Source organism: Bombina bombina, chromosome 3, assembly GCF_027579735.1.
Source record: "Bombina bombina isolate aBomBom1 chromosome 3, aBomBom1.pri, whole genome shotgun sequence".
In the NCBI taxonomy this organism is placed as follows: Eukaryota; Metazoa; Chordata; class Amphibia; order Anura; family Bombinatoridae; genus Bombina; species Bombina bombina.
The window spans coordinates 864,502,337-864,530,254 of NC_069501.1; the positions used below are offsets into that span (position 1 = coordinate 864,502,337).

The 27,918-nt window shown below is 41.6% G+C and overlaps 1 protein-coding gene across 1 annotated transcript in view; it reads left to right on the forward strand.

Moving 5' to 3' along the window:
- ABCC4 (ATP binding cassette subfamily C member 4) overlaps positions 1 to 27,918 on the forward strand; it is a 994,138-nt gene that overhangs the window by 525,168 nt on the left and 441,052 nt on the right. Inside the window, exon 19 of the mRNA XM_053707839.1 lies at positions 1,729 to 1,875. Coding sequence (XP_053563814.1) covers positions 1,729 to 1,875 — 147 coding nt within the window. The remainder of the gene's footprint in view (positions 1 to 1,728; positions 1,876 to 27,918) is intronic.

Below are 27,918 nucleotides of genomic sequence, written 5' to 3' on the forward strand. Positions count from 1 at the left end.
CCATTAGTTCTACATTGTGTGGGAATGAAGTATTGGAGTGTCATGTAGAGATGTATACGTTTCCCCTTGACACATTATCGCCATTTTGAAAAGTTCTCTTCAGGTTAGTTCAGACCTACTGGCAAACAATCCATAAACTACCCTACTCAGTTCCTCTCAACTCCTAAATCTCCCATTGCTCAAAAAATGAAGAATTTGTGTAATTTATCCTGTGTTACTTCCTGGGGGAGTTTAGGCAGTAGTTCACCTATTAGTTTTGTATTGTGTGGGATGGGAGTCATACAGATATGCTAGTATGCCCTTACCACATCATTCCTGAAGGTTAGTCTTCATTACAGGGTAAACTCAACTTTTATGTTTGTTATACCTGCATAAGAGTTCAACTTTTGAGGTTTTAAGGATATGAGAGTCATTGGCCACATTTTTTGGTCATTACTGTGCAAATCATTAATATGTGCATGTCATCTATGTAAAATGCCACTTGAATGGATTGGGTCTTACCATTAACCCATAAGCAGCAGGATTGTGTCTAACATTAGCTGCCAGTGCCTCCACAGTTATATAGCAAAAGAAAAGTAGGCAGCCCCGATGAGTGTATTTAGTGATTTAAATTAAATTATTACATTATATAGCTGAGCGAATGCTATACAAATTATAAATGTGTTGAGTAATTTGTGCCCCCAGTCCATGCTGTAGAAACCCCAGCCCAAAAGGTCAAATGTTTTTTCAATATCTATTAAAATAAGTACAGAGGAGATCTCACAATACAACTCATACTGGTTTAGTTTAACATCAATGTTATGCAACAAGGGGAAATTTAGAATTAATCTAAACATTGTGATCCAGAGGTAATGTTTTGGCTCCCCCATTTTTAAGCTCTTGGTCAGTTACTGATTTTTTTTTTAGTTAGACTGGTACAATACACTCTATTTTATGATCATTGAATGTTCTGCACATAGAAAGTTCCTCATAGGTTTCATGTCTATTCAGATGAAGAGCAAAAATAATCATCCCTATCTAAGATGAATGAAATTCCCCAGAGGTCTTTAAAGTGATGGTAAACTTTGCTTTCCTTGAAATAGCGATTGTCAAGAAAATCCTAAAAAAATGTCACTTTCATTCATGAAATGTTCCGATTCGCTATATTTATTTAAATATCTTTGATTATAATTTAGAAATTCTAACTGCCATCTCCCTCCCGTGCAAAGGCCGCCATTGATTTTCTCCTGTCACGTTTTTTTTTTAACCAATGACAGGGCAGGCCAGTCGGCGACACTCCTACAAACAAAACGCCCTTCAAGAGATATGTGCATGCGCTAGCACTTTGTTTCCTTGCCTGATAGTGCTATATCGCAGAAACGCATGCTCATAGCTAAGCGTGAAGATTGACAAGCCAGTGCTCTGACATAGAGAGGGGAGGTACAGCTCTCTCTCTCCGAGATTAGAATATGAACAGGAAGTAAGGCTGGGGGAGGAGCAAGGAGTGGCAACGCTCTGAAAGTAAATTATATTTTTTTATATATTGGAACAACCTAATAAAAAAATGAATGAGGCGATTTAGGTTAATAATGGTAGAGTATTAAAATTATAATGTTTAATCATTAAAAATTTACCATCACTTTAAGGATGTAACCTGGCAAATGTACTCACATATTTACTTGTGATTTCCTATGTATACAATATGTCTGTTTATAATTATACATAAACATTTCTCTTGTTTTTCTGTAGGTTTGACTATAGCCACAATTGTGTTTGGTGTCCTTCGTAGTTTGCTAGTTTTCCACGTTCTTGTTTGCGCTGCCCAAGCCTTGCACAACCAGATGTTTCAGTCACTCCTGAAAGCACCAGTCCTGTTTTTCGACAGAAATCCAATTGGTAAGCTTTTCACACATTTATCTCTTAGGAATTCATACACTATTATGGAAACCAAATTGTTCAGATTAACCCCAAGGGAAATATGATTAAAGCTTTTCTTTTTAGCCACTCCTTAGTTTGTCTTCACACAAGTACTGGTATTAATACATAATGCAATGATTAGTGTATTGTTTGAAGTATGGGAAACAGAAAAGCCAGTCTGTACAGTGAAATTGTTATACTGATGATTTATTAAATGTTAACACAGTAAAAAAAACTCCTTTGCACGTAATAGCTCATGGTTAAACATAAAGACCCATGAAACCCTCAAATCTTCTAACATTTCTAACTCATTAATATATTTGTCTGAAATCACCTTTTTTTACACAAAGCAAGAATGGTTTGGAGGTGATAGAACAAACATTTGTCTTTTAACACTCTTAGCACCTTCGTATAGTTCCTGGTTCACTGAGCAAATCATTTTTTGTACAAACTTGAGGTTCTGAAGCTTGTCTGCTGCACTAAAACCAGAAAACAGTATTTAGTTCTCTCTTGTCTTCAGCACTAAATGCTGGCAACAGTATTTAGATCTCTTGTCTTCAGCAATAAATGCAGGCAACAGTATTTAGATCTTTCAGGCAAGTAAAAATGTTTACAATGAATCGGCACCTAAGCTTCAAGCACACAATGATTACACAAAAACACTCACAAAGAGAACACCTTGGAATAAGTACATATGTGCCAGTGTGACGGTTGTATAGTTGTCTCCTATTGCTCTAAGCACTGCACCATGTTTGTTTCTATGTTATATTATGCACTTTAGTTAACTGGACAGTAAATACCACTTTTTGTGAAAATGGTGTCTGTCCCACACTCTTTAGAAAGGCCAGAAAGCACTAGGTTTCAGAATGTTGCAAATGAGACAAAACCAGCTATATGATTTGCAGCATTTTTAGATGACAAAATTTGCCTTTTGGCCTCTTTAGGTAGCATGGGGCAAACACAGTTTTACACAAAAGCAAGAGGTGTTTAATGCCCTTTTAATTCATCCCTTAAAGTGAAGGTAAACTTTCAAATATGAGTGCCCAGTTTTTAAAAATACTATTAAAAACAGGGGCACTTTCATTCATGAAAGTTTACATTTCAACCGTTTTCTTAAAATATACGTACCTTTTTTTCTTGAAGCCGCTCCAGCGCTTCACCAGCCTGTCACAAGCCTCTTCATACGTCAGCAATGACGATTCCGGCATCCTGAGGCAATGCCGTGATTGGAGGAAGCCGGTTTCGTCATTGCTGGGTAAGTTAACTAGGAAGAAGCAGGCGGGGCATCATTTCAGAATGACGATCCAGTGTTTCAGAAGAAAAAGGTAAGTATTTTTAAAATATGGTGCAATGTCAATTGTCATGAATGAAAATGCTCCTGTTTTTAATAGTTTTTTTAAAAACCGGGCACTTTCACATGAAAATTGACCTTCACTTTAACAAGGGATGTGTCAGATAAAGAATTTGTAATATTTAAAACATGATTGTAACACACACACACACATACATACACACATACATATATGCACACATACATACACACACATACACACACACATACATACACACACATACAGTACAAACATACACACACATACATACACACATACATACATACTCACACACACACACACACACACACATACATACACACATATATACACACATACATACACATACACACATATATACGCACATACATACACATACACACACATATATACACACATACACACACATACACACACATATATACACACATACATACACATACACACGCACACACATACACACACACACACACACACATACATACATATACACATACACACACACATACACAAGCACATTCGCACACATAGACGCACACACACACATACATACACACATACACATACACACAGACATACAAACATACACATACATACATACACACACATACAAACACATACACACATACAAACACATACACACACACATACATACACACACACACATACATACATACACACATACACTTACATACACACACATACATACAAACATACATACACACACATACATACAAACACACACACACACACATACACTCTCACACACACACACATACATACAGTGGATATAAAAATTCTACACACCCTTATGAAACAGCAGGTATTTTAAATATCAAGACAAAAATAACAACAATGTAAATGTCAGACTTTTTCCATCTGTATTGTGATGTTCCAACCAACAAAAATCCAGAGAAAAAACAAACAGTTAATTATTAGGAACATTTGAAATAAAAAATACTCTACAACACCCCAATTGCATAAGTCTGCACAAAATACAATACACATAATTAAGGTCGTTTGGACCGAAATGTTGTGATATGCTTTTATGGTGATGTTCAAATAAACAATTGGTGCTGCTACTCCTTTGGATATATTATAAGTCTGCACACCCCATACAACTAATACTTTATGAGAGCACCTTTTGCATTTATTACAACAGTAAGTCTTTGTGAATAAGTCTCTATTGTCTTTACACATCTAGACTTTTATCCCACTCTACAAGTTTCTTTAAATTGCAAAGGTATCTCCTGTGTACAGCTTAGGTCATTCCACTTTAAATTTCTATTTCTGAAGCCATGCCTTGGTTGTGATGTGTGCTCTGGGTCATTGTCATATTGGAAAGTAAGATACTTCTTTATCATCAGCTTTCTGACACAGGCCAGCAGGTTTTGTGCCAAAATATTTTGATATTTGGAACTATTCATTATACCATATATCTTGACTGGAGCTTCTGACCCAGCTGAAGAGAAGCAGCCCTGAAGCATGATGCTACCACTAACGTGCTTCAAAGTCAGTATAGTGTTCCGGAAATGAGGTTTATTAGCTTTGCATCAAACATATATATAACAATTTTAGCCAAAAAGTTAAACCCTTGTCTCGTCAGACCACAGCACATTTTTCCACACGGTTTGGGGTGATTGAATCTTTTGGCATTATAAAGGGGTAGATTACTAATGGAGTGCTATTTTGCACTCCCGTTTCCGAGTTAACTTTGCTAGACAGAGGCTTGTTGCGCCTGTTTGATTGCAGTCATATTACAAGTTGAAAGTAAAAAAATAGCACGAGAGCGAAAAACCTGACACATGCAAAAATTGAACTTCGAATATCTTGACGGCGTTAACTTATTCTCCTAAAGACTTCAATGGAGCAAAAACTGCAACCCGACCGTGTTTATTCAAAAGCGCTAAACCCGACTTGAAATATGAATATTTCATGATTCAATGTCCTTTACATAAAAGAATATGTTTTATTTATTCTGGTTATGGTTGTTGGTGCCAGATGGGCTCGTCTGAGTATTTTAAAAACCGCTGATCTACTGTGATTTTCACACACAACCATCTCTAGGGTTTACAGGGAATGGTCCGAAAATGAGAAAATATCCAGTGAGCGGCAGTTGTGGGGACGACAATGCCTTGTTGAGGTCAGAGGAGAATGGGCAGACTGGTTCGAGATGATAGAAAGGCAACAGTAACTCAAATAACCACTCGTTACAACCAAGGTATGCAGAATACATCTCTAAATGCACAACACGTCGAGCCTTGAAGCAGATGGGCTACAGCAGCAGAAGACCACATTGGGTGCCACTCCAGTCAGCTAAGAACAGGAAACTGAGGCTACAATTTGCACAGGCTCACTAAAATTGGACAATAGAAGATTGGAAAAACGTTGCCTGGTCTGATGAGTCTTGATTTCAGCTGCGAAATTCAGATGGTAGAGTCAGAATTTGGCCCTTGATTTTTTGAGACTGCGCTATTTCTAGAGGCCTGCAGAAGGGAGGTCGGTCATAATTGTGCTAGTGCTACAATGAGCCAACAAACCCTTAACTACCAGCAATGTGCAGGGTACGTCGTGATCGTTAAGCGGTTAAACTTGTTAGAAATTATTTTGAAGCTAAGATGAATTACATGTTGTGCGCAACACTTCCAATGTAAGACATTGCTCACTGCCTGACAAGAACAACACCCAAAGCAACATTGGCAGCAGTATTCATCCGAACAGGCATGAAAAAAAAACAAAGGAACATTTTTTAAAACCCAAGAAAGCTGTATTTCATTTCAAATTCCCTTTTTGGATGCAGCAAAGGAAATGGGACTTTAGTTTCCCTTTAAGTGATATTTTTCTGGAAAGTAAACTATTTTTTTTTGATGAGTTTACATGCTACAGACCACTACCTCTGTCTGAGCAGACATGCTGACTAAAATGCAGGTAAATGCAGCATACCTGGATATGCTCATGTGCCTATGTACAGTACAAATGTTTCCATTTGATGATCAGTGCATTTTAATTTTGTCAGGAATATCCCTTTACCGATTTTGCAACATATTGTTAAACTCTACAGAGTATAAGGGCTCCATTTATTATACTGTGGGCAAACAAGGTTCCCACTCAGGAAAACTTTCCTCATGTGCTTGTGGTTTGCAAGGGGTATTAATATGGCATGCACCAAAAGGACTCTGTAGCTGCATGCCCAGGTTCATAGATGGGCCCCTAAGTGATTTTGTTCTTCAAAATATGTTACTGATACTTCAACCTCATTTTCTTTCCTCTTTGTATAAAGATTTTGTTTCCTAAAGTATATGTCAGTTTGCCTTTTTATGGCTTTATTTATTTTTCTGTACTCATGTGCTTTAGAGTGTTAACTGGATTTGCAATCAAAACTAGCTTTTTCCCAACACTTTCCTCTCTGTTTTCTTTCTCTTTAGCTCACCAAACCGACCTGCGTAATTTTTACTTAACTCACCTGAACCCCCTCCAGGGAAAAACAAGCTATAAATAACCAAGATACTTAATCTTGTACGAGACATTTCATGTTTTAGCGTGCTTGAGGTGTTTTAAAAAGATCATTACAAACATTTGTTCAAAGTGTTTGTTTTACGTTGGTCATTTGGAATACTAGGCAACACACATCAAATAGAGCAGCACAAATAGCAGGCAATAATAATGGATAGCTATTAATGCATTTTATGCTCTAACAAAGGGCAATTTACATTTCTCTCAAATTGCTTTTGATTTGTGTGTCTATGCTAATTTAAACAATTGTTCAAAGACATATTTAGACCTCATTTTAGCAGCTTTGGTTGTTAGAAACTGACAGTAAGTTTCAGTAGAAAAAAATACTATAAATATGATTTTATGAACAAAAGCCTCGGTACATGGTAAGATTTTTAAAGATAGTGCTTATTCTTTTAAATGTATGATTAAATTATAGGAACATTAAACTCGCAATGTAATCCCTAGAAAAAGTTTAATTAGATACAATTTCTACATGCATTAAAAGATACCTTTTAGTATTGAGCTGGAGTGCCTCCATAATACGTATGTATGGTTACATTTTCTTAACCAGCAACTTTCTAGACAGTGATTGCTTAGATCAGAGCTAACTGGCTGCAGGAAAGCAAACCAGGACCCCTGAACTGCTTTTAAATTGTAAAACCTTGTAAAGCGTGCTAACAAAATAAGTGAGTGCTAAATGCTTTAAAAGCATTTATTTTGTGTATATCTGTTTTGCAATGCATGCAGTGCTCAATTGCTGGTATATGCTATGCATTTGTAAAACTGATTTAATATCCCTTTAAGCCTATATATCAGAACTTCAGTCTCAAACATTGTTTGATCATGATTTCATAAGGTTTTTTTGCCTTTGCCAATAAAAATACTTTGAGGCTGTCATGGCTTTATTTTGTTAAACTTACAGGCGCATTGCATGAGCAGTACATGCACTTGGAATCAACATTTTCAGAAATATTCATTACAAACTATAAACAGTGCAGACTTGAATGCAACAAAACTAAAGGGACAGTCTACACCCAATACTTGTCTTTTTATTACTTATTGTTATATACCAGACAAGCAACTTGCAACAGGTTCCACATCTATAAGTTTGTAAAAAGTACATTAAACTTTTAAATAATCAGAGTTTTTTAGCAGCCGAAAATAGCCGCCAAGCTCAGTCCACATGTTTTTTTCTTGTCTAGTTAACTGTTTTCTTGTATAACAGTTTAGCATGGCACATTTAATATTTTTCGTTTAGCTATTAGGCATGGGCAAAATTTTGGGGATTCTGCATTTGTTTCCAAATGAATGCCGAATATGGCTGCAAGCAATGACAATTGTTTTCGGTACCAGTAATATCAGTGTAAAAGTGAAACATTCAAAAATGTGGATTTGCACAGATCTCTGTGTGTTACTCTTTCACGCTGATTGATATATACGCACAGAGAGAAGTGCACTCACAGAAACGAACAACCAGCTTAATACCATTGTTAGCCTGTTCTATGGCGATTTAACCAGTAATGCTTGTCACAGAGTAGAACTTTCCTGTAGTATAGCAGTCTTATCCCGCCTATTACGGTCAGTCCATCGCTGAAATACCAGGCAATTCCTCTCTGAACAAGGAACACAGCAACCCCAGACGATGGTTTCGGAGCTGAAATGAATGGAAAGCTGCTGCCTGTAGCCATATAGTGTAAAGTACCGTAATATAAAATACAAAGCACAAAGTGTAAATGCACCAGAACTCTCATATCATGCAGTGGTGTATTGCACTGGGCTTGTCTCTCAATCACATTAAGGATCTCACAGTGATTGAGAATCATTTTATATCATCTCATATGAGCGGAGATCTTTATGTCATCAGCCTTTACTGAGATAAAGGTTACCCCCGTAGGATTATGGGAATGAAGTTAATTCCTTACTTGTGCTTATAATGTGGCATTACCCTGGTTATTTCCAGTTCAGATTTATGTACTAAAAATCTCTTTGATCCATGAGGGAATCCTCAGTCTGAACAGGGTGGATACTCTTAATCATCAGCCAGACTATACTAAATATTTGGCAGTTTTACAACATTAGTTATGACAGAACTGCTTGTTTAATTTTTCGTTCTGCTTAAGAAAATAACTCCCAGTGATTAACTCACAATGTTTAGGTTTGGTGGAGAAGCTAGTTTAGTACAAATTGTTTTATTGTCTTTTATGCCATAATATCCTGGTACATTTACTTCTTGGAAATTATGCTTAAATGATTATTTCCTTTTTGTTAACCTGTTTCTTATATAGATGTACCCCTTGTTAGCTCTGTGATATAAATTCCATCACAAATGCAACGTCTTTGGCATCGTTTCAGCTCAAATGTGGACAAACACTGCAATCTGTATCCACTAGCTTAGAGCTTGCTCTCAATTCAGGATAATGATTCAAATAAAAACAAACCATTCATATTATATTCATATTACAAGTTACTTTAATGTAATTGCTGAGGAAGCGCAGAAAATCAAATTAGAAAAAGCGCAGAAAAGGGCTTGAGGAGAGGTATTAACTGGATTTTTGATAGAGGTGAAGGATGAATGAAAATGTAGATGGGGCATAAAATGCACTAATTTTTACGAAGTGGTGAAGATTCTTATTAACTTAATAGTGGGTATCCATTTCAGCAGTTATAATTCAGAAAGAGAGAGTAAAAACTCTCCCACTGAAACTAAAATTATAAAGTAATTGTGTGGCATAAATGCAGAAAATAGATCACTACTTTTCCACAGAAATCTTCCACACAGGTTTCAGTTTTTTATCTCTGAAGAAAAGGATTCTGGGTGGTGTCATACAAATGAGTTTCACAATGGCATACCATTTTTTCTTCTAATATCAGTTTTAAACAGACAGCTTTAATGCATAGATGAGGTAGATTTGTACAGCAAAAGAGAAACCACATACAGTACAGACAACTCATTTAGTACATGATAGGTTTCTTCTGCCTGATGAAGCTGGTAAAGGTGCCTACACCAGTCTTAAAATAAGGCATGATAAGTTCAAAAGATGAGACTAAAACCTCTTTACTGTAAATAAGTTTGAGAGAAAAAATGATTTAAATGTTATTCATGACTGAACTAAAAAGATGTAAATTATAATGGTCTCTATATAATAGGAATCCTATTTCCTAGTGTGTCTGCATTCACACATTTTGTTGTATTTATTCCATATGCATTCAGATAAATGCAAACACAAACTAAACAAAACACACATTTTGCTGTATTTATTGTATTTGTTTAAAAATCTAAATGTGTCCCCCCTTAAGGTAGGAAATGCTTTTCTGCAGGTGGGAAAAGCTTTAGATCTAATAGCGATCCAGCGAGTTCCTTGTCTGTTAATGTATTCCTGTGTCAGCCAATAAGAACAGTATGTAAGTTGCACTTTCATGCTTGACAATCTTGACCCCATTAAAGGGACATAAATGTGCATTAAATGCTCTTGTGTTTTACATTTTATTATAACACTATTGCTCCCTGCAAACATATATTTAACGTTAGCTCCAGAGCAGCAATGCACTACTGAGATTTAGCTGAACACGTGGTGAGACAGTGACAAGAGGAATATGTGCTTAGTCACCAGCTAGCTCACAGCTGTGCATTGCTGCTCCTGAGTTTACCAAGGTATGCTTAATAGAGGATACTAATTTGATGTTATACGCAACGTGACAAATATCTTAAAATTGTGTGCTCTAGCTGAACAATGTAACTTTAGTTTAGACTTCTATATGCATTAAAAAAGTTGTTTTGTTTGTTGTTTTTTTGCTGATACTGCATTTCAGCAGTACCACCAGCTACTACTTTGACTTTATTTATATTTAAAGGGACAGTCTACACCAGGATATTTATTGTTTTAAAAGATAGATAATCCCTTTAGTACCCATTCCCTAGTTTTACATACACAGTATATTAATACACTTTCTTTTACAAAGATATGACGAGTCCACAGATTTCATCCTTACTTGTGGGATATTAACCTCCTGCTAACAGGAAGTGGCAAAGAGCACCACAGCAGAGCTGTATATATAGCCTCTCCACCCCCAGTCATTCTCTTTGCCTGTGTTATACTAGGAAGACATGGTAAAGTTAGGTGTTAGTTTTAGTTTCTTCAATCAAGAAGTTTTTTTTATTTTAAATGGTACCGGTGCATACTATTTTCCTCAGGGGGATATGGAAGAAGATTTCTGCCCTGAGGTTTGATGATCTTAGCATTTGTAACTAAGATCCACGCTGGTTCCCACAAGACTTCTGAAGGTAACCATGAGACATCTTCAGTGTGGAGACCGGTTTCATGCTACAAGCAGCATTAAGGTATGTGCAGCCTTTTTTTCTGAGGAGACTTGGTGTATCAGAACTGGCTGGCATTGTTTCCCTGTATGGGAATGGGGTAAGCAGTAAAACCTATTTTAATAGCAGGGGTGTTACTGGAGTCCCTATTTTATATTTATCATTAGTTGATATTTGGGCATTATGTGACATGGGAGACAATATAAAAAACTATGTTTTATTTTTTTTATTTTTGGCACTTAAAACGTATTGGTTTTATGCTTGAGGGTTATATTGTGTGTGTATTTTTACTTTAGTGCAAATCTGCATTTCCATGCGGTGTTGTTTGGGCCTATTCTGACTTTTGACCTTAAGGGGCGGTGGCTCCTGGATTGTGTAGCTGGTCTGAAGGGTTGGAAACTTGATTCAAAGTACTTTGGTGGCAGGTAGTCGTCACAGCAGAGCTGTGGCGAGGTGTAGAGTGTATTTTTATCTATCTTTTGACTACATGTTGATATAAGTACTTCTAAAGCCTTATTTCTGCTTTTGCTTCTGGGTGCAGTAATTTTTTGATTAACCAACGATATTAAGTTAAATTTGGGAATAATTTAACGTTTTTTGTGCATTTTGGAAAAATTGTTCACTTTTTCTTTTCTTAAAGGCACAGTACCTGTTTTTTTAAAGTTTATTTTATGCTGTAAATAAGTGTTTAAACGACTTTTGTGGTATTACTAGTCTGTTCAACATGTCTGACATTGAGGTTTCTCATTGTTCTATGTGTTTAGAAGCTATTGTGCAACTCCCTCTAACATTGTGTAACTTTTGTACTGAAAGGGCTTTACAACATAAAAAGCATATTTTAAATAAAGTAAGTGTGCCTAGGGATGATTCTCAGTCTGAAGAGAATCAGGATATGCCATCCAATTCTCCCCAAGTGTCACAACCTTTTATGCCCACACAAGCGACGCCTAGTACTTCTAGTGCGCCTAATTACTTTACTTTGCAGGAGATGGCTGCAGTTATGTCAACTACCCTTACAGGGGTATTGTCTAAATTACCAGTGTTGCAGGGTAAACGCAGTAGGTCAAGTATTAATGTAAATACTGAATCCTCTGATGCTTTATTAGCTATTTCCGATGTTCCCTCACAGTGCTCTGAGTTGGGGATCAGGGAGTTACTGTCTGAGGGTGAAATTTCTGATTCAGGGAATGTTTTGCCTCAGACAGATTTGGATGCTATGTCATTTAAGTTTAAGCTTGAACACCTCCGCCTGTTGCTTAGGGAGGTTTTAGCGACTCTGGATGATTGTGATCCTATTGTGATTCCTCCAGAGAAATTGTGTAAAATGGATAAATATTTTAAAGTTCCTACTTACACTGATGTTTTTCCGGTTCCTAAGAGAATTTCGGAAATTATTAGTAAGGAATGGGATAAACCAGGTATACCGTTTTCTCCCTCTCCTAATTTTAAGAAAATATTTCCTATATCAGATACCATTCGGGACTCATGGCAAACGGTCCCTAAGGTAGAGGGAGCTATATCTTCCCTAGCTAAGCATACTACTATACCCATTGAGGATAGTTGTGCTTTCAAGGATCCTATGAATAAGAAATTAGAGGGTCTACTAAAGAAGTTATTTGTTAATCAGGGATTTCTTTTACAGCCTACGGCTTGCATTGTTCCAGTAACTACTGCAGCAGCTTTTTGGTTTGAGGCCCTAGAAGAGTCTCTTAAGGCTGAGACTCCATTAGATGACATTCTAGATAGAATTAAGGCTCTTAAGTTAGCTAATTCTTTTATTGCTTTTCAAATTGCTAAATTAGCGGCAAAAAATGCAGGATTTGCTATATTAGCACGTAGAGCATTGTGGCTGAAATCTTGGTCTGCTGATGTGTCATCAAAACATAAGCTTTTAGCTATTCCCTTTAAAGGCAAGACCCTTTATGGGCCAGAATTGAAGGAGATCATTTCTGATATTACAGGAGGTAAGGGCCATGCCCTACCTCAGGATAGGTCGGTTAAAATGAGTGGTAAACAGAATAATTTTTGTTCCTTTCGGAACTTTAAAGGAGGACCCCCCGCTTCTTCTTCTTCTTCTTCTTCTTCTTCTTCTTCTTCTTCTTCCACAAAGCAGCATGAAGGGGTGGCCCCCGATCCGGGACTGGATCTAGTAGGGGGCAGACTTTCTTTCTTTGCTCAGGCTTGGGCAAGAGATGTTCAGGATTCCTGGGCACTAGAAATAGTGACCCACGGTTATCAATTGGAATTCAAGGATTTTCTCCCAAGAGGGAGATTTCATCTTTCAAAATTATCTACAAACCAGATAAAGAGAGAGACGTTCTTACGCTGTGTAAAAGGGGTTTTACTCAAACCTATTTGTGGTCCCCAAAAAAGAGGGAACGTTCAGACCCATTTTTCTGAACAAATTTCTAAGAGTTCCATCATTCAAGATGGAGACAATTCGAACAATTTTGCCAATGATCCAGGAGGGTCAATATATGACTACCGTGGATTTGAAGGATGCTTACCTTCATATTCCAATCCACAAAGATCATCATCGGGTTCTAAGGTTTGCCTTCTTGGACAAACATTATCAGTTCGTGGCTCTTCCTTTCGGGTTTGTCACAGCACCCAGAATCTTCACAAAGGTTCTAGGGTCTCTTTTGGTGGTTCTCAGACTGCAAGGGATAGCGGTGGCGCCTTATCTGGACGATATTCTGATTCAGGCGTCAACATATCATCTGACAAAATCTCACACGGACACAGTGTTGTCTTTTCTGAGAACTCACGGCTGGAAGGTGAAGATAGAGAAGAGTTCACTTGTTCCACAGACAAGGGTTCCTTTCTTGGGAACTCTGATAGACTCAGTTGCCTTGAAGCTATTTCTGACGGAGGTCAGAAAATCAAAGATTTTGAATACTTGCCGAGCACTTCAGTCCATTCCTCGGCCATCAGTGGCTCAGTGTATGGAGGTAATCGGATTAATGGTAGCGGCAATGGACATCGTTCTGTTTGCTCGCTTTCATCTCAGACCACTGCGACTGTGCATGCTCGGTCAGTGGAATGGGGATTATGCGGATTTATCTCCAAAGATAATTCTGGATCAAGAGACCAGAAACTCTCTTCTTTGGTGGTTGTCGCCAGATCATCTGTCCCAGGGGACTTGTTTCCGCAGACCCTCGTGGGTGATAGTGACAACAGATGCCAGCCTTCTGTGCTGGGGTGCAGTTTGGAACTCCCTGAAGGCTCAGGGTGTTTGGACTCAGGTGGAGTCTCTACTTCCAATCAATATTCTGGAACTGAGAGCAATATTCAATGCGCTTCAGGCATGGTATCAGTTGGCTTCGGGCAAATTCATCAGATTCCAGTCGGACAACATAATGACTGTGGCATATGTCAATCATCACGGGGGAACAAAGAGTTCCTTAGCGATGATAGAAGTATCCAAGATAATCAGTTGGGCAGATGCCCACTCTTGTCATCTGTCAGCGATCTACATCCCAGGGGTAGAGAACTGGGAAGCAGATTTTCTAAGTTGACAGACTTTTCATCCAGGGGAGTGGGAACTTCACCCGGAGGTATTTGCCTCGTTGATTCTCAGATGGGGCAGACCAGAATTGGATTTGATGGCATCTCGTCAGAATGCCAAGCTTCCAAGATACGGATCCAGGTCAAGGGATCCTCAGGCCGAACTGATAGATGCCTTGGCAGTACCTTGGTTGTTCAGCCTAGCTTATGCGTTTCCGCCGTTTACTCTCCTCCCACGCGTGATTGCTCGAATCAAACAGGAGAGAGCTTCAGTGATCCTAATAGCGCCTGCGTGGCCACACAGGACTTGGTATGTGGATCTAGTGGACATGTCCTCTCTGCCACCGTGGAATCTTCAGTTGAGACAGGACCTTCTCATTCAAGATCCTTTCAGCAAGTTCCTTAAAGGGACAAATTTCAGCTTTGTCAATTCTGTTTCACAAACGTTTGGCAAATCTATCAGATGTTCAGTCTTTTTGTCAGGCTCTATCTAGAATTAAGCCTGTATTTAGACCTATTTCTCCTCCCTGGAGTTTGAATTTAGTTCTTCGAGTTCTGCAAGGGATTCCGTTTGAACCTATGCATTCCATAGATATTAAACTATTATCTTGGAAAGTTCTGTTTTTGGTTGCTATTTCTTCTGCTCGAAGAGTTTCTGAGCTTTCAGCATTACAGTGTGATTCGCCTTATCTCATATTTCATTCTGATAAGGTGGTTTTACGTACCAAACCTGGTTTTCTTCCTAAGGTTGTTTCGAATAAGAATATTAATCAGGAAATTGTTGTTACTTCCTTGTGTCCTAATCCTTCTAAGAAGGAGCGTCTGTTACATAACTTGGACGTGGTCCATGCCTTAAAGTTTTAATTACAGGCAACTAAGGATTTCCGTCAATCATCTTCATTGTTTATTCTGGAACGCGTAGGGGTCAGAAAGCTACGGCTACCTCTCTTTCTTTTTGGCTGAGAAGTATCATCCACCTGGCATATGAGACTGCTATGAAAGAATTACGGCTCATTCTACTAGGGCTGTGGCTTCCACATGGGCTTTTAAAAACGATGCATCTGTGGAACAGATTTGTAAGGCTGCGACTTGGTCGTTCCTTCACACTCTTTCCAAATTTTACAAATTTGATACTTTTGCTTCTTCTGAGGCTATCTTTGGGAGAAAGGTTCTTCAAGCAGTGGTGCCTTCTGTTTAGGTTCCTGTCTTGTCCCTCCCTTTCATCCGTGTGCTATTGCTTTGGTATTGGTTTCCCACAAGTATGGATGAAATCCATGGATTCGTCATATCTTTGTAAAAGAAAACTAAATTTATGCTTACCTGATAATTTACTTTCTTTTACGATATGACGAGTCCACGGCTCACCCTGTTCTTTTTAAGACAGTTTTTCTTTATATTTTTTGTAAACTTCAGTCACCTCTGCACCTTTTAGCCTTTCCTTTTTCTCTTCCTATTCCTTTGGTCGAATGACTGAGGGTGGAGGGGAAGGGGAGGGGCTATATATACAGCTCTGCTGTGGTGCTCTTTTCCACTTCCTGTTAGCAGGAGGTTAATATCCCACAAGTAAGGATGAAATCTGTGGACTCGTCATATCCTAAAAGAAAGTAATTTATCAGGTAAGCATAAATTTTGTTTTTTACTTCTGTAATTATCTTGTATCTAAGTCTCTGTAAACTGCACCTTATTTCAGTTCTTTTGACAGACTTGCATTTTAGCCAATCAGTGTGGGCTCCTAGGAACTTCTACGTGTGTGAGCACAGTGTTATCTATATGAAAAACATGAACTAACACCCTCTAGTGGTGAAAAACTGTTAAAATGCTCTGAGCTATGAGGCGGCCTTCAAGGGCTTAGAAATTAGCATATGAACCTCCTAGATTTAGCTTTCAACTAAGAATACCAAAAGAACAAAGCAAAATTGGTGATAGAAGTAAATTGGAAAATTGTTTAAAATTACATGCCCTATCTCAATAATTAAAGTTTGTTTTGGACTAGACTGTCCCTTTAAAGGGATATGAAATACCAACATTTTCTTTCATGATACAGATAGAGCATGCGGTTTTAAACAACTTTCTAATTTACTTCTATTATCAATTTTTCATGGTATCTTTTGTTTAAAAGCAAGGACGTATATTTAGCAGCTGGCACTATATGGCAGTAGTTTTGTTATCCATTTGCCAAGTAGTGCTCAGATGCCTAACTAGGTATCTCTTCAACACACAATACCATGGGAACAAAGCAACTTTGAAAATGGAACTTATTTGGAAACCTTTGTAAAATAGTATGCTCTTTCTGAATCACAAAAAAACATTTTTGGGTTTCATATCACTTTAACCCCTTTAGGACCAAGGGCGTACATGGTACGGTCTACAAAAACTGTCACTTAATGACCAAGTACCTACCCTGTACGTCCTCAGGGTTTTAAAGCGCTGGAAGCGATCATGATCGCTTCCAGCTGCTTTTAGGATTTTGCAGTGATGCCTCGATATTGAAGCATCCTGCAATACAGTTTTTTTAAGCATCCGATGCAGAAAGAGCCACTCAGTGACCCTCTCTGCGGCCCTCTCTGCATCGTCCAGCGATGGTGTCGATCGATGGTGGGTGGGAGCCATTGCAGGGAGATGGGTGGGCGGCCCATCGCTGGAGAACTTCCAGCTGGTGGTTAAAATTCACTTGCGAGCGGGCGGGCGGCAGGCACTGTAGTCGTGTGCATGCGTGAGTAAGAAGTTGTGGGAGAGGAGGGAGGGAGGGGGGGAATAATGTTGCGAAAGGGATCTGGGAGGGGGGTACGGTATTGAGGGGGGGCAGCTAGACTACAGAATAATTTGGGATTTATAAAAAAAAAAACGAAAGTTTATTGCAAAGTGGGTACTAGCAGACAGCTGCCAGTATCCAAAATGGTGGCAAATAGTTAGAGGTCGGTGGGTTAGAGAGCTGTTTGGGGGGAGCTCATGGAGGTTGGGTAGTATAGGGGGATCCTACACTGCAGAAAATATATAATTTAAAAAATAAATAAAAAAAACAAACAAACAAAAACATTTTATTTTTATACTGGCAGACTTTCTGCCAGTACTAAAGATGGCGGTGACAATAGTAAGGTGGGGGAGGAAAGAGAGCTGTTTGAGAGGGGTCAGGGAGGGATCAGGGGGTGTTATGTGTCAGGTGGGAGGCTGATCTCTACACTAAAGCTAAAATTAACCCTTCAAGCTCCCTAGACGCTACCTAATTAACCCCTTCACTGCTGGGCATAATACAAGGGTGATGCACAGCAGCATTTAGTGACCTTCTAATTACCAAAAAGCAATGCCAAAGCCATATTTGTCTGCTGTTTCTGAACAAAAGGGATCCCAGAGAAGTATTTTCCAAGCATTTGTGCCATAATTGCACAAGCTGTTGGTAAATAATTTCAGTGAGAAACCTAACGTTAGAAAAAGTGTTTTTTCTTCTGTTATGTGCGATCAGTCCACGGGTCATCATTACTTCTGGGATATAACTCCTCCCCAACAGGAAATGCAAGAGGATTCACCCAGCAGAGCTGATATAGCTCCTCCCCTCTACGTCAGTCCCAGTCATTCTCTTGCACCCAACGACTAGATAGGATGTGTGAGAGGACTATGGTGATTATACTTAGTTTTTATGACTTCAATCAAAAGTTTGTTATTTTACAATAGCACCGGAGCGTGTTATTACTTCTCTGGCAGAGTTTGAAGAAGAATCTACCAGAGTTTTTTTACTATGATTTTAACCGGAGTAGTTAAGATCATATTGCTGTTCTCGGCCATCTGAGGGAGGTAAAGGCTTCAGATCAGGGGACAGCGGGCAGATGAATCTGCATTGAGGTATGTAGCAGTTTTTATTTTCTGAATGGAATTGATGAAAAAATCCTGCTATACCGTTATAATGACATGTATGTATACACTTCAGTATTCTGGGAATGGTTTTTCACCGGAACTACTCTGTTAAAGGTCACTAATCCTTTTAATAAATATTGTCATGTTAAACGTTTTTGCTGGAATGTAGAATCGTTTACATTGCTGAGGTACTGAGTAAATAAATGTTTGGGCATTATTTTCCACTTGGCAGTTGTATGCTTTAAATTGTGACAGTTTCGTTTCTCCTCACTGCTGTGTGTGAGAGGGAGGGGCCGTTTTTGGCGCTCTTTTGCTACGCATCAAAAAATTCCAGTCAGCTACTATTATATTTCCTGCATGATCCGGTTCACTGACAGATCTCAGGGGTCTTCAAACTTCTTTGAAGGGAGGTACATTCTCTCAGCAGAGCTGTGAGAATTTTTATTGACTGTGAATAAAAACGTTACTCTATAATTTTTTATGTCAAATTTAGTTATTTACTAATGGGAACAAACCTTTGCTAAAAGTTGTGTAATTTTAAACTTGATGCCATAACTGTTTCAGTTCATTATCTCAACTGTCATTTAATCGTTTAAGTACCTCTTTGAGGCACAGTACGTTTTTGTTAAAAAAGATTATAACCAGGTTGCAAGTTATTGCTAGTGTGTTAAACATGTCTGACTCAGAGAATGATATCTGTGTCATTTGTTCCAATGCCAAGGTGGAGCCCAATAGAAATTTATGTACTAACTGTATTGATGCTACTTTAAATAAAAGTCAATCTGTACAATGTGAACAAATTTCACCAAACTGCGAGGGGAGAGTTATGCCGACTAACTCGCCTCACGCGGCAGTACCTGCATCTCCCGCCCGGGAGGTGCGTGATATTATGGCGCCTAATACATCTGGGCGGCCATTACAGATAACATTACATGATATGGCTACTGTTATGACTGAAGTTTTGTCTAAATTACCAGAACTAAGAGGCAAGCGTGATCACTCTGGGGTGAGAACAGAGTGCGCTGACAATACTAGGGCCATGTCTGATACTGCGTCGCAGCTTGCAGAGCATGAGGACGGAGAGCTTCATTCTGTGGGTGACGGTTCTGATCCAAACAGATTGGATTCAGATATTTCAAATTTTAAATTTAAATTGGAGAACCTCCGTGCATTACTAGGGGAGGTCTTAGCAGCTCTCAATGATTGTAACACCATTGCAATACCAGAGAAAATGTGTAGGTTGGATAAATACTTTGCGGTACCGGCGAGTACTGACGTTTTTCCTATACCTAAGAGATTAACTGAAATTGTTACTAAGGAGTGGGATAGACCCGGTGTGCCGTTCTCACCCCCTCCAATATTTAGAAAGATGTTTCCAATAGACGCCACTACTCGGGACTTATGGCAAACGGTCCCTAAGGTGGAGGGAGCAGTTTCTACTTTAGCTAAGCGTACCACTATCCCGGTGGAGGATAGCTGTGCTCTTTCAGATCCAATGGATAAAAAATTAGAGGGTTACCTTAAGAAAATGTTTGTTCAACAAGGTTTTATATTGCAACCCCTTGCATGTATCGCGCCGATTACGGCTGCGGCAGCATTTTGGATTGAGTCTCTGGAAGAGAACCTTAGTTCATCTACGCTAGTCGACATTATGGACAGGCTTAGAGTCCTTAAACTAGCCAATTCATTCATTTCGGAGGCCGTAGTACATTTAACCAAACTTACGGCTAAGAACTCTGGATTCGCCATACAGGCACGTAGAGCACTGTGGCTAAAATCCTGGTCAGCTGATGTTACTTCTAAGTCTAAATTACTTAATATACCTTTCAAGGGGCAGTCTTTATTTGGGCCCGGGTTGAAAGAAATTATCGCTGACATTACAGGAGGTAAGGGCCACGCCCTACCTCAAGACAAAGCCAAAGCTAAGGCTAGACAGTCTAATTTTCGTCCCTTTCGGAATTTCAAACCTGGAGCAGCGTCAACCTCCACTGCACCAAAACAGGAAGGAGCTGTTGCTCGTTACAGGCAAGGCTGGAAACCTAACCAGTCCTGGAATAAGGGCAAACAGTCCAGGAAACCTGCTGCTGCCCCAAAGACAGCATGAACCGAGAGCCCCCGATCCGGGACCGGATCTAGTGGGGGGCAGACTTTCTCTCTTCGCTCAGGCCTGGGCAAGAGATGTTCAGGATCCCTGGGCGCTGGAGATCATATCTCAGGGATACCTTCTAGACTTCAAATTATCTCCCCCAAAAGGGAGATTTCATCTGTCAAGGTTGTCAACAAACCAGATAAAGAAAGAAGCGTTTCTACGCTGTGTACAAGATCTGTTATTAATGGGAGTGATCCATCCAGTTCCGCGGTCGGAACAAGGACAAGGGTTCTACTCAAACCTGTTTGTGGTTCCCAAAAAAGAGGGAACTTTCAGGCCAATCTTAGATTTAAAGATTCTAAACAAATTCCTAAGAGTTCCATCGTTCAAAATGGAAACTATTCGGACAATCTTACCTATGATCCAAAAGGGTCAGTACATGACCACAGTGGATTTAAAAGATGCTTACCTTCACATACCGATTCACAAAGATCATCAACGGTATCTACGGTTTGCCTTCCTAGACAGGCACTACCAGTTTGTAGCTCTTCCATTCGGATTGGCTACGGCCCCAAGAATCTTCACAAAGGTTCTGGGGGCCCTTCTGGCGGTACTAAGACCGCGAGGGATTTCGGTAGCTCCGTACCTAGACGACATTCTAATACAAGCTTCAAGCTTTCAAACTGCCAAGTCTCATACAGAGTTAGTTCTGGCATTTCTAAGGTCGCATGGATGGAAAGTGAACGAAAAGAAAAGTTCTCTTTTTCCTCTCACAAGAGTTCCATTCTTGGGGACTCTTATAGATTCTGTAGAAATGAAGATTTACCTGACAGAAGACAGGTTAACAAGGCTTCAGGATGCATGCCGTGTCCTTCATTCCATTCAACACCCGTCAGTAGCTCAATGCATGGAGGTGATCGGCTTAATGGTAGCGGCAATGGACATAGTACCTTTTGCACGCCTACACCTCAGACCGCTGCAATTGTGCATGCTAAGTCAGTGGAATGGGGATTACTCAGATTTGTCCCCTACCCTGAATCTGAATCAAGAGACCAGAAATTCTCTTCTATGGTGGCTTTATCGGCCACACCTGTCCAGGGGGATGCCATTCAGCAGGCCAGACTGGACAATCGTAACAACAGACGCCAGCCTGCTAGGTTGGGGCGCTGTCTGGAATTCTCTGAAGACTCAGGGATTATGGAATCAGGAGGAGAGTCTCCTTCCAATAAACATTCTGGAATTGAGGGCAGTTCTCAATGCCCTTCTAGCTTGGCCCCAATTAACAACTCAGGGGTTCATCAGGATTCAGTCGGACAATATCACGACTGTAGCTTACATCAACCATCAGGGAGGGACAAGAAGCTCCCTAGCAATGATGGAAGTATCAAAGATAATTCGCTGGGCAGAGTCTCACTCTTGCCACCTGTCAGCAATCCACATCCCGGGAGTGGAGAACTGGGAGGCGGATTTCTTGAGTCGCCAGACTTTTCATCCGGGAGAGTGGGAACTTCATCCGGAGATTTTTGCCCAAATACTTCGACGTTGGGGCAAACCAGAGATAGATCTCATGGCGTCTCGCCAGAACGCCAAACTTCCTCACTACGGGTCCAGATCCAGGGATCCGGGAGCGGTTCTGATAGATGCTTTGACAGCACCTTGGAACTTCGGGATGGCTTATGTGTTTCCACCCTTCCCGCTGCTTCCTCGATTGATTGCGAAAATCAAACAAGAGAGAGCATCTGTGATTCTAATAGCGCCTGCATGGCCACGCAGGACTTGGTATGCAGATCTAGTGGACATGTCATCCTGTCCACCTTGGTCTCTACCTCTGAGACAGGACCTTCTGATACAGGGTCCATTCAAACATCAAAATCTAACTTCTCTGAAACTGACTGCTTGGAAATTGAACGCTTGATTTTATCAAAGCGTGGTTTTTCTGAGTCGGTTATTGATACCCTGATCCAGGCTAGGAAGCCTGTTACCAGAAAGATTTACCATAAAATATGGCGCAAATACCTATACTGGTGCGAATCCAAACGTTACTCCTGGAGTAAGGTTAGGATCCCTAGGATATTGTCTTTTCTACAAGAAGGTTTAGAAAAGGGTTTATCGGCTAGTTCATTAAAGGGACAGATTTCAGCTCTGTCCATCTTGTTACACAGGCGTCTGTCAGAAAATCCAGACGTCCAGGCCTTTTGTCAAGCTTTAGCTAGGATCAAGCCTGTGTTTAAAGCCGTTGCTCCGCCATGGAGTTTAAACTTAGTTCTTAACGTTTTACAAGGTGTTCCATTTGAACCCCTTCATTCCATTGATATAAAATTGTTATCTTGGAAAGTTCTGTTTTTAATGGCTATTTCCTCGGCTCGAAGAGTCTCTGAGTTATCAGCATTACATTGTGATTCTCCTTATCTGATTTTTCACTCAGATAAGGTAGTTCTGCGTACTAAACCTGGTTTCTTACCTAAGGTAGTTACTAACAGGAATATCAATCAAGAGATTGTTGTTCCATCCTTGTGTCCAAATCCTTCTTCAAAGAAGGAACGTCTTCTACACAATCTGGATGTAGTTCGTGCCCTCAAGTTCTACTTGCAGGCAACTAAAAATTTTCGCCAAACTTCTTCCCTGTTTGTCGTTTATTCTGGACAGAGGAGAGGTCAAAAAGCTTCTGCTACCTCTCTCTCTTTCTGGCTTCGTAGCATAATACGTTTAGCCTATGAGACTGCTGGACAGCAGCCTCCTGAAAGAATTACAGCTCACTCCACTAGAGCTGTGGCTTCCACTTGGGCCTTTAAGAATGAGGCCTCTGTTGAACAGATTTGCAAGGCTGCAACTTGGTCTTCGCTTCATACTTTTTCCAAATTTTACAAATTTGACACTTTTGCTTCTTCGGAGGCTATTTTTGGGAGAAAGGTTCTTCAGGCAGTGGTTCCTTCTGTATAATGAGCCTGCCTATCCCTCCCGTCATCCGTGTACTTTTGCTTTGGTATTGGTATCCCAGAAGTAATGATGACCCGTGGACTGATCGCACATAACAGAAGAAAACATAATTTATGCTTACCTGATAAATTCCTTTCTTCTGTTGTGCGATCAGTCCACGGCCCGCCCTGTTTTTTAAGGCAGGTAAATATCTTTTAAATTATACTCCAGTCACCACTTCACCCTTGGTTACTCCTTTCTCGTTGATTCTTGGTCGAATGACTGGGACTGACGTAGAGGGGAGGAGCTATATCAGCTCTGCTGGGTGAATCCTCTTGCATTTCCTGTTGGGGAGGAGTTATATCCCAGAAGTAATGATGACCCGTGGACTGATCGCACAACAGAAGAAAGGAATTTATCAGGTAAGCATAAATTATGTTTTTTTTTTTCCCAATTATATGATACTAGTCCTAAAGCCCGTTCACACGGGCCATTTTTTGCAGTACAACGGTCCCACCCCTTGCGCTCTCTCCCTCCCCCTCTCTTTTGCTCTCTCTCTCTCCCCCCCCCTCTCTTTTGCTCTCTCTCTCTCTCCCCCCTCTATTTTGCTCTCGCTCTCCCCCCTCTCTTTTGAGCTCTCTCTCCCCCCTCTCTTTTGAGCTCTCTCTCTCCCCCCTCTCTTTTGCGCTCTCTCTCTCCCCTCTCTTTTGCGCTCTCTCTCCCCTCTCTTTTGCGCTCTCTCTCTCCCCCTCTCTTTTGCGCTCTCTCTCTCCCTCTCTTTTGTGCGCTCTCTCCCCCATCTCTTTTGCGCTCTCTCTCTCCCCCATCTCTTTTGCGCTCGCTCTCTCTCCCCCCTCTTTTGCACTCTCTCTCCCCCCCTCTTTTGTGCGCTCTCTCCTTCCTCTCTTTTGTGCTCTCTCTCCCCCCTCTCTTTTGTGCTCTCTCTCCCCCTCTCTTTTGCGCTCTCTCTCCCCCCTCTCTTTTTCGGTCTCTCTCCCCCCTCTTTTGCTCTCTCTCCCCCTCTCTTTTCATCTCTCTTTCCCCTCTCTTTTGCCTGCTCTCTCTCCCCCCCTCTCTTTTGCGCGCTCTCTCCCCCCCTCTCTGTTGCATGCTCTCTCCCCCCCTCTCTTTTGCGCGCTCTCTCTCTCTTTCTCTTTTGCACTCTCTCTCTCCCCCTCTCTGTTGTGCTCTCTCTCTCTCCCCCTCTCTGTTGTGCTCTCTCTCTCTCCCCCTCTTTTGCTCTCTCTCTCTCTCTCTCTATCCCCCCTCTCTTTTGCGCTCTCTCCCCCTCTCTTCGCGCTCTGTCTCTCCCCCATCTCTTTTGCGCTCTCTCTCCCCATCTCTTTTGTGCTCTCTCTCCCCATCTCTTTTGAGCTCTCTCTCGCCCCATCTCTTTTGAGCTCTCTCTCGCCCCATCTCTTTTGAGCTCTCTCTCTCCCCATCTCTTTTGAGCTCTCTCTCTCCCAATCTCTTTTGCGCTCTCTCCCCCTCTCTTTTGCTCTCTCTCTCTCCCCTCTCTTTTGCTCTCTCTCTCTCCCCTCTCTTTTGTGCTCTCTCTCTCCCCTCTCTTTTGCGCTCTCTCTCTCCCCCTCTCTTTTGCGCTCTCTCTCTCCCCCTCTCTTTTGCGCTCTCTCTCTCCCTCTCTTTTGTGCGCTCTCTCCCCCATCTCTTTTGCGCTCTCTCTCTCCCCCATCTCTTTTGCGCTCTCTCTCTCTCCCCCTCTTTTGCACTCTCTCCCCCTCTTTTGCACTCTCTCCCCCCCTCTTTTGTGCGCTCTCTCCTTCCTCTCTTTTGCGCTCTCTCTCCCCCCTCTCTTTTTTGCTCTCTCTCTCCCCATCTCTTTTGCGCTCTCTCCCCCATCTCTTTTGCGCTCTCTCCCCCCTCTCTTTTGCACTATCTCCCCCCCTCTTTTGTGCCTTCTCTCCTTCCTCTCTTTTGCGCTCTCTCTCCTCCCTCTCTTTTGCGCTCTCTCTCCCCCCTCCCTTTTTCGGCCTCTCTCCCCCCTCTTTTGCTCTCTCTCCCCCCCTCTCTTTTCCTCTCTCTTTCCCCTCTCTTTTGCCTGCTCTCTCTTCCCCCTCTCTTTTGCGCGCTCTCTCCCCCTCTCTGTTGCATGCTCTCCCCCCCTCTCTTTTGCGCGCTCTCTCTCCCTTTCTCTTTTGCACTCTCTCTCTCCCCCCTATTTTGTGCTCTCTCTCTCTCTCCCCTTTCTGTTGTGCTCTCTCTCTCTCCCCCCTCTCTGTTGTGCTCTCTCTCTCTCTATCCCCCCTCTCTTTTGCGCTCTCTCCCCCTCTCTTTTGCGCTCTCTCCCCCTCTCTTCGTGCTCTCTCTCTCCCCCATCTCTTTTGTGCTTTCTCTCTCCCCATCTCTTTTGTGCTCTCTCTCTCCCCATCTCTTTTGAGCTCTCTCTCTCCCCATCTCTTTTGAGTTCTCTCTCTCCCTATCTCTTTTGAGCTCTCTCTCTCCCCATCTCTTTTGCGCTCTCTCTCCCCCTCTCTTTTGAGCTCTCTCTCCCTCTCTTTTGATCTCTCTCTCCCCCCCTCTCTCTCCCCCTCTCTCTATCCCCCTCTCTCTCTCCCCCCTCTCTCTCTCCGCCCTCATTCTCTCCCTCCCCTCTCTCTCTCTACCCTCATTCTCTCCCTCCCCCTCTCTCTCTCCACCTTCATTCTCTCCCTCCCCTCTCTCTCTCCACCCTCATTCTCTCCCTCCCCTCTCTCTCCCACCCTCATTCTCTCCCTCCCCTCTCTCTCTCCCCCCTCCTATCTCTCTCTCTCCCTCTCTCTCTCCCTCCCCTCTCTCTCCCCCCTCCTCTCTCTCCCTCCCCTCTCTCTCTCCCCCCTCCTCTCTCTCCCTCCCCCCCTCTCTCTCCCCCTCCTCTCTCTCCCTCCCCTCTCTCTCCCCCCTCCTCTCTCTCCCTCCCCTCTCTGTCTCCCCCCTCCTCTCTCTCTCCCTCCCCTCTCTCTCCCCCTCCTCTCTCTCACTCTCCCCCCTCCTCTCCTCTCTCTCTCCCCTCCTCTTTCTCCCCTCCTCTCTCTCTCCCCCCTCTCTTTTGTGCTCTCTCTTCCCCTCTCTTTTGCGCTCTGCCCCCTCTTTTGCTCTCTCTCTCTCCCCCTCTTTTGTGCTCTCTCTCTCCCCCTTTTTTGCTCTCTCTCTCCCCCCTCTCTTTTGTGCTCTCTCCCCCCTCTCTTTTGCTCTCTCCCCCCCCCTCTTTTGCGCTCTACCCCCTCTCTTTTGCTCTCTCTTTCTCCCCCTCTTTTGCTCTCTCTCTCCCTCCTCTCTTTTGTTCTCTCTCTCCCCCCTCTCTTTTGCGCTCTCTCTCTCCCCCTCTCCTTTGCGTGCTCTCCCCCCTCTCTTTTGCGCTCTCTCTCCCCCTCTCTTTTGCGCTCTCTCTCCCCCTCTCTTTTGAGCTCTCTCTCTCCCCCCTCTCCTCTCTCTCTCTCCCCCCTCTCCTCTCTCTCTCTCTCTCTCTCTCTCTCTCTCTCTCCCTCACCTCTCTCTCTCCCCCCCCTCTCCTCTCTCTCTCCTCTCTATCTCGCGACCAGCCACGCACCCTTCACGGCCATTCACTCCCGTCCACGCTGGTCACGCCCCTGTTCACGCCCGTCCACGCCCACTTCTGCTGCAGATCCGCTAGGGAGTAGGACTCAAAGGCCAGGTGTGTTTGTCCTCGTGCTGTCTCTACTGCACATGACAGCTTCGGACAAACACACTTGGCCTTTTATATAAAAGGATGATGAAAACAATGGTATATAAAATGGTATATAATATGTGTGGGTACAGTAAATAAGTAAGAGGAAAATTACAGCTAAACACAAACACCGCAAAAAATGTAAAAATAGCCCTGGTCCCAAAATGTCAGAAAATTGAAAAATGGTCTGGTCACTAAGGGGTTAAGCTGTTTTCCAGCTGCTCCTCTGAAGGAAACGAAGTTCCATTTACGAACAAATACTGCTCTCAATGTCCGACTGAACCATACTACCACATGAAGAAATCTTAAGCGAAACAGAATTTTTTTCTGCAGTGAATTGTCCATCCAAGACAAGTCTAATCTGTATGTTGTCAGAGGGCCACTTCTGTGACAAAGCACAGTTTTAATGTTATTTATATTTTGATGTTCTGTTTAATTCAGTATTAATGTTTTCTTATAATGTACGGTAATTGTTTTAAAAAAAAGACCAGGAAACACTAGTGCCAAGCTTTGTGACCTGAAAATAGCACAATAAACTGTATAAAAACTAAACTATAATAAGGGTCTACTCCCCATAGAGAGAAATGTGATCCATCAATACTTTCCTGCTACTTCTCTTTAATGTATTTAGTTGCTGGCAAATATAGCGATCTTAGGAACACAGACAGAAGAGAGCACATAAAAGGCGAATTATTATCACTATCACAAGAAATAGGTGAAAGAAAATAATGCATTCACAAAAGGCTAACCCTGTTGGCGCTTATTGGGCTATCAGGATATATTTACAGCTCCTCAGCAGTAGAATCAGGGTTGACTCCCAGAAGATAGATCCTTA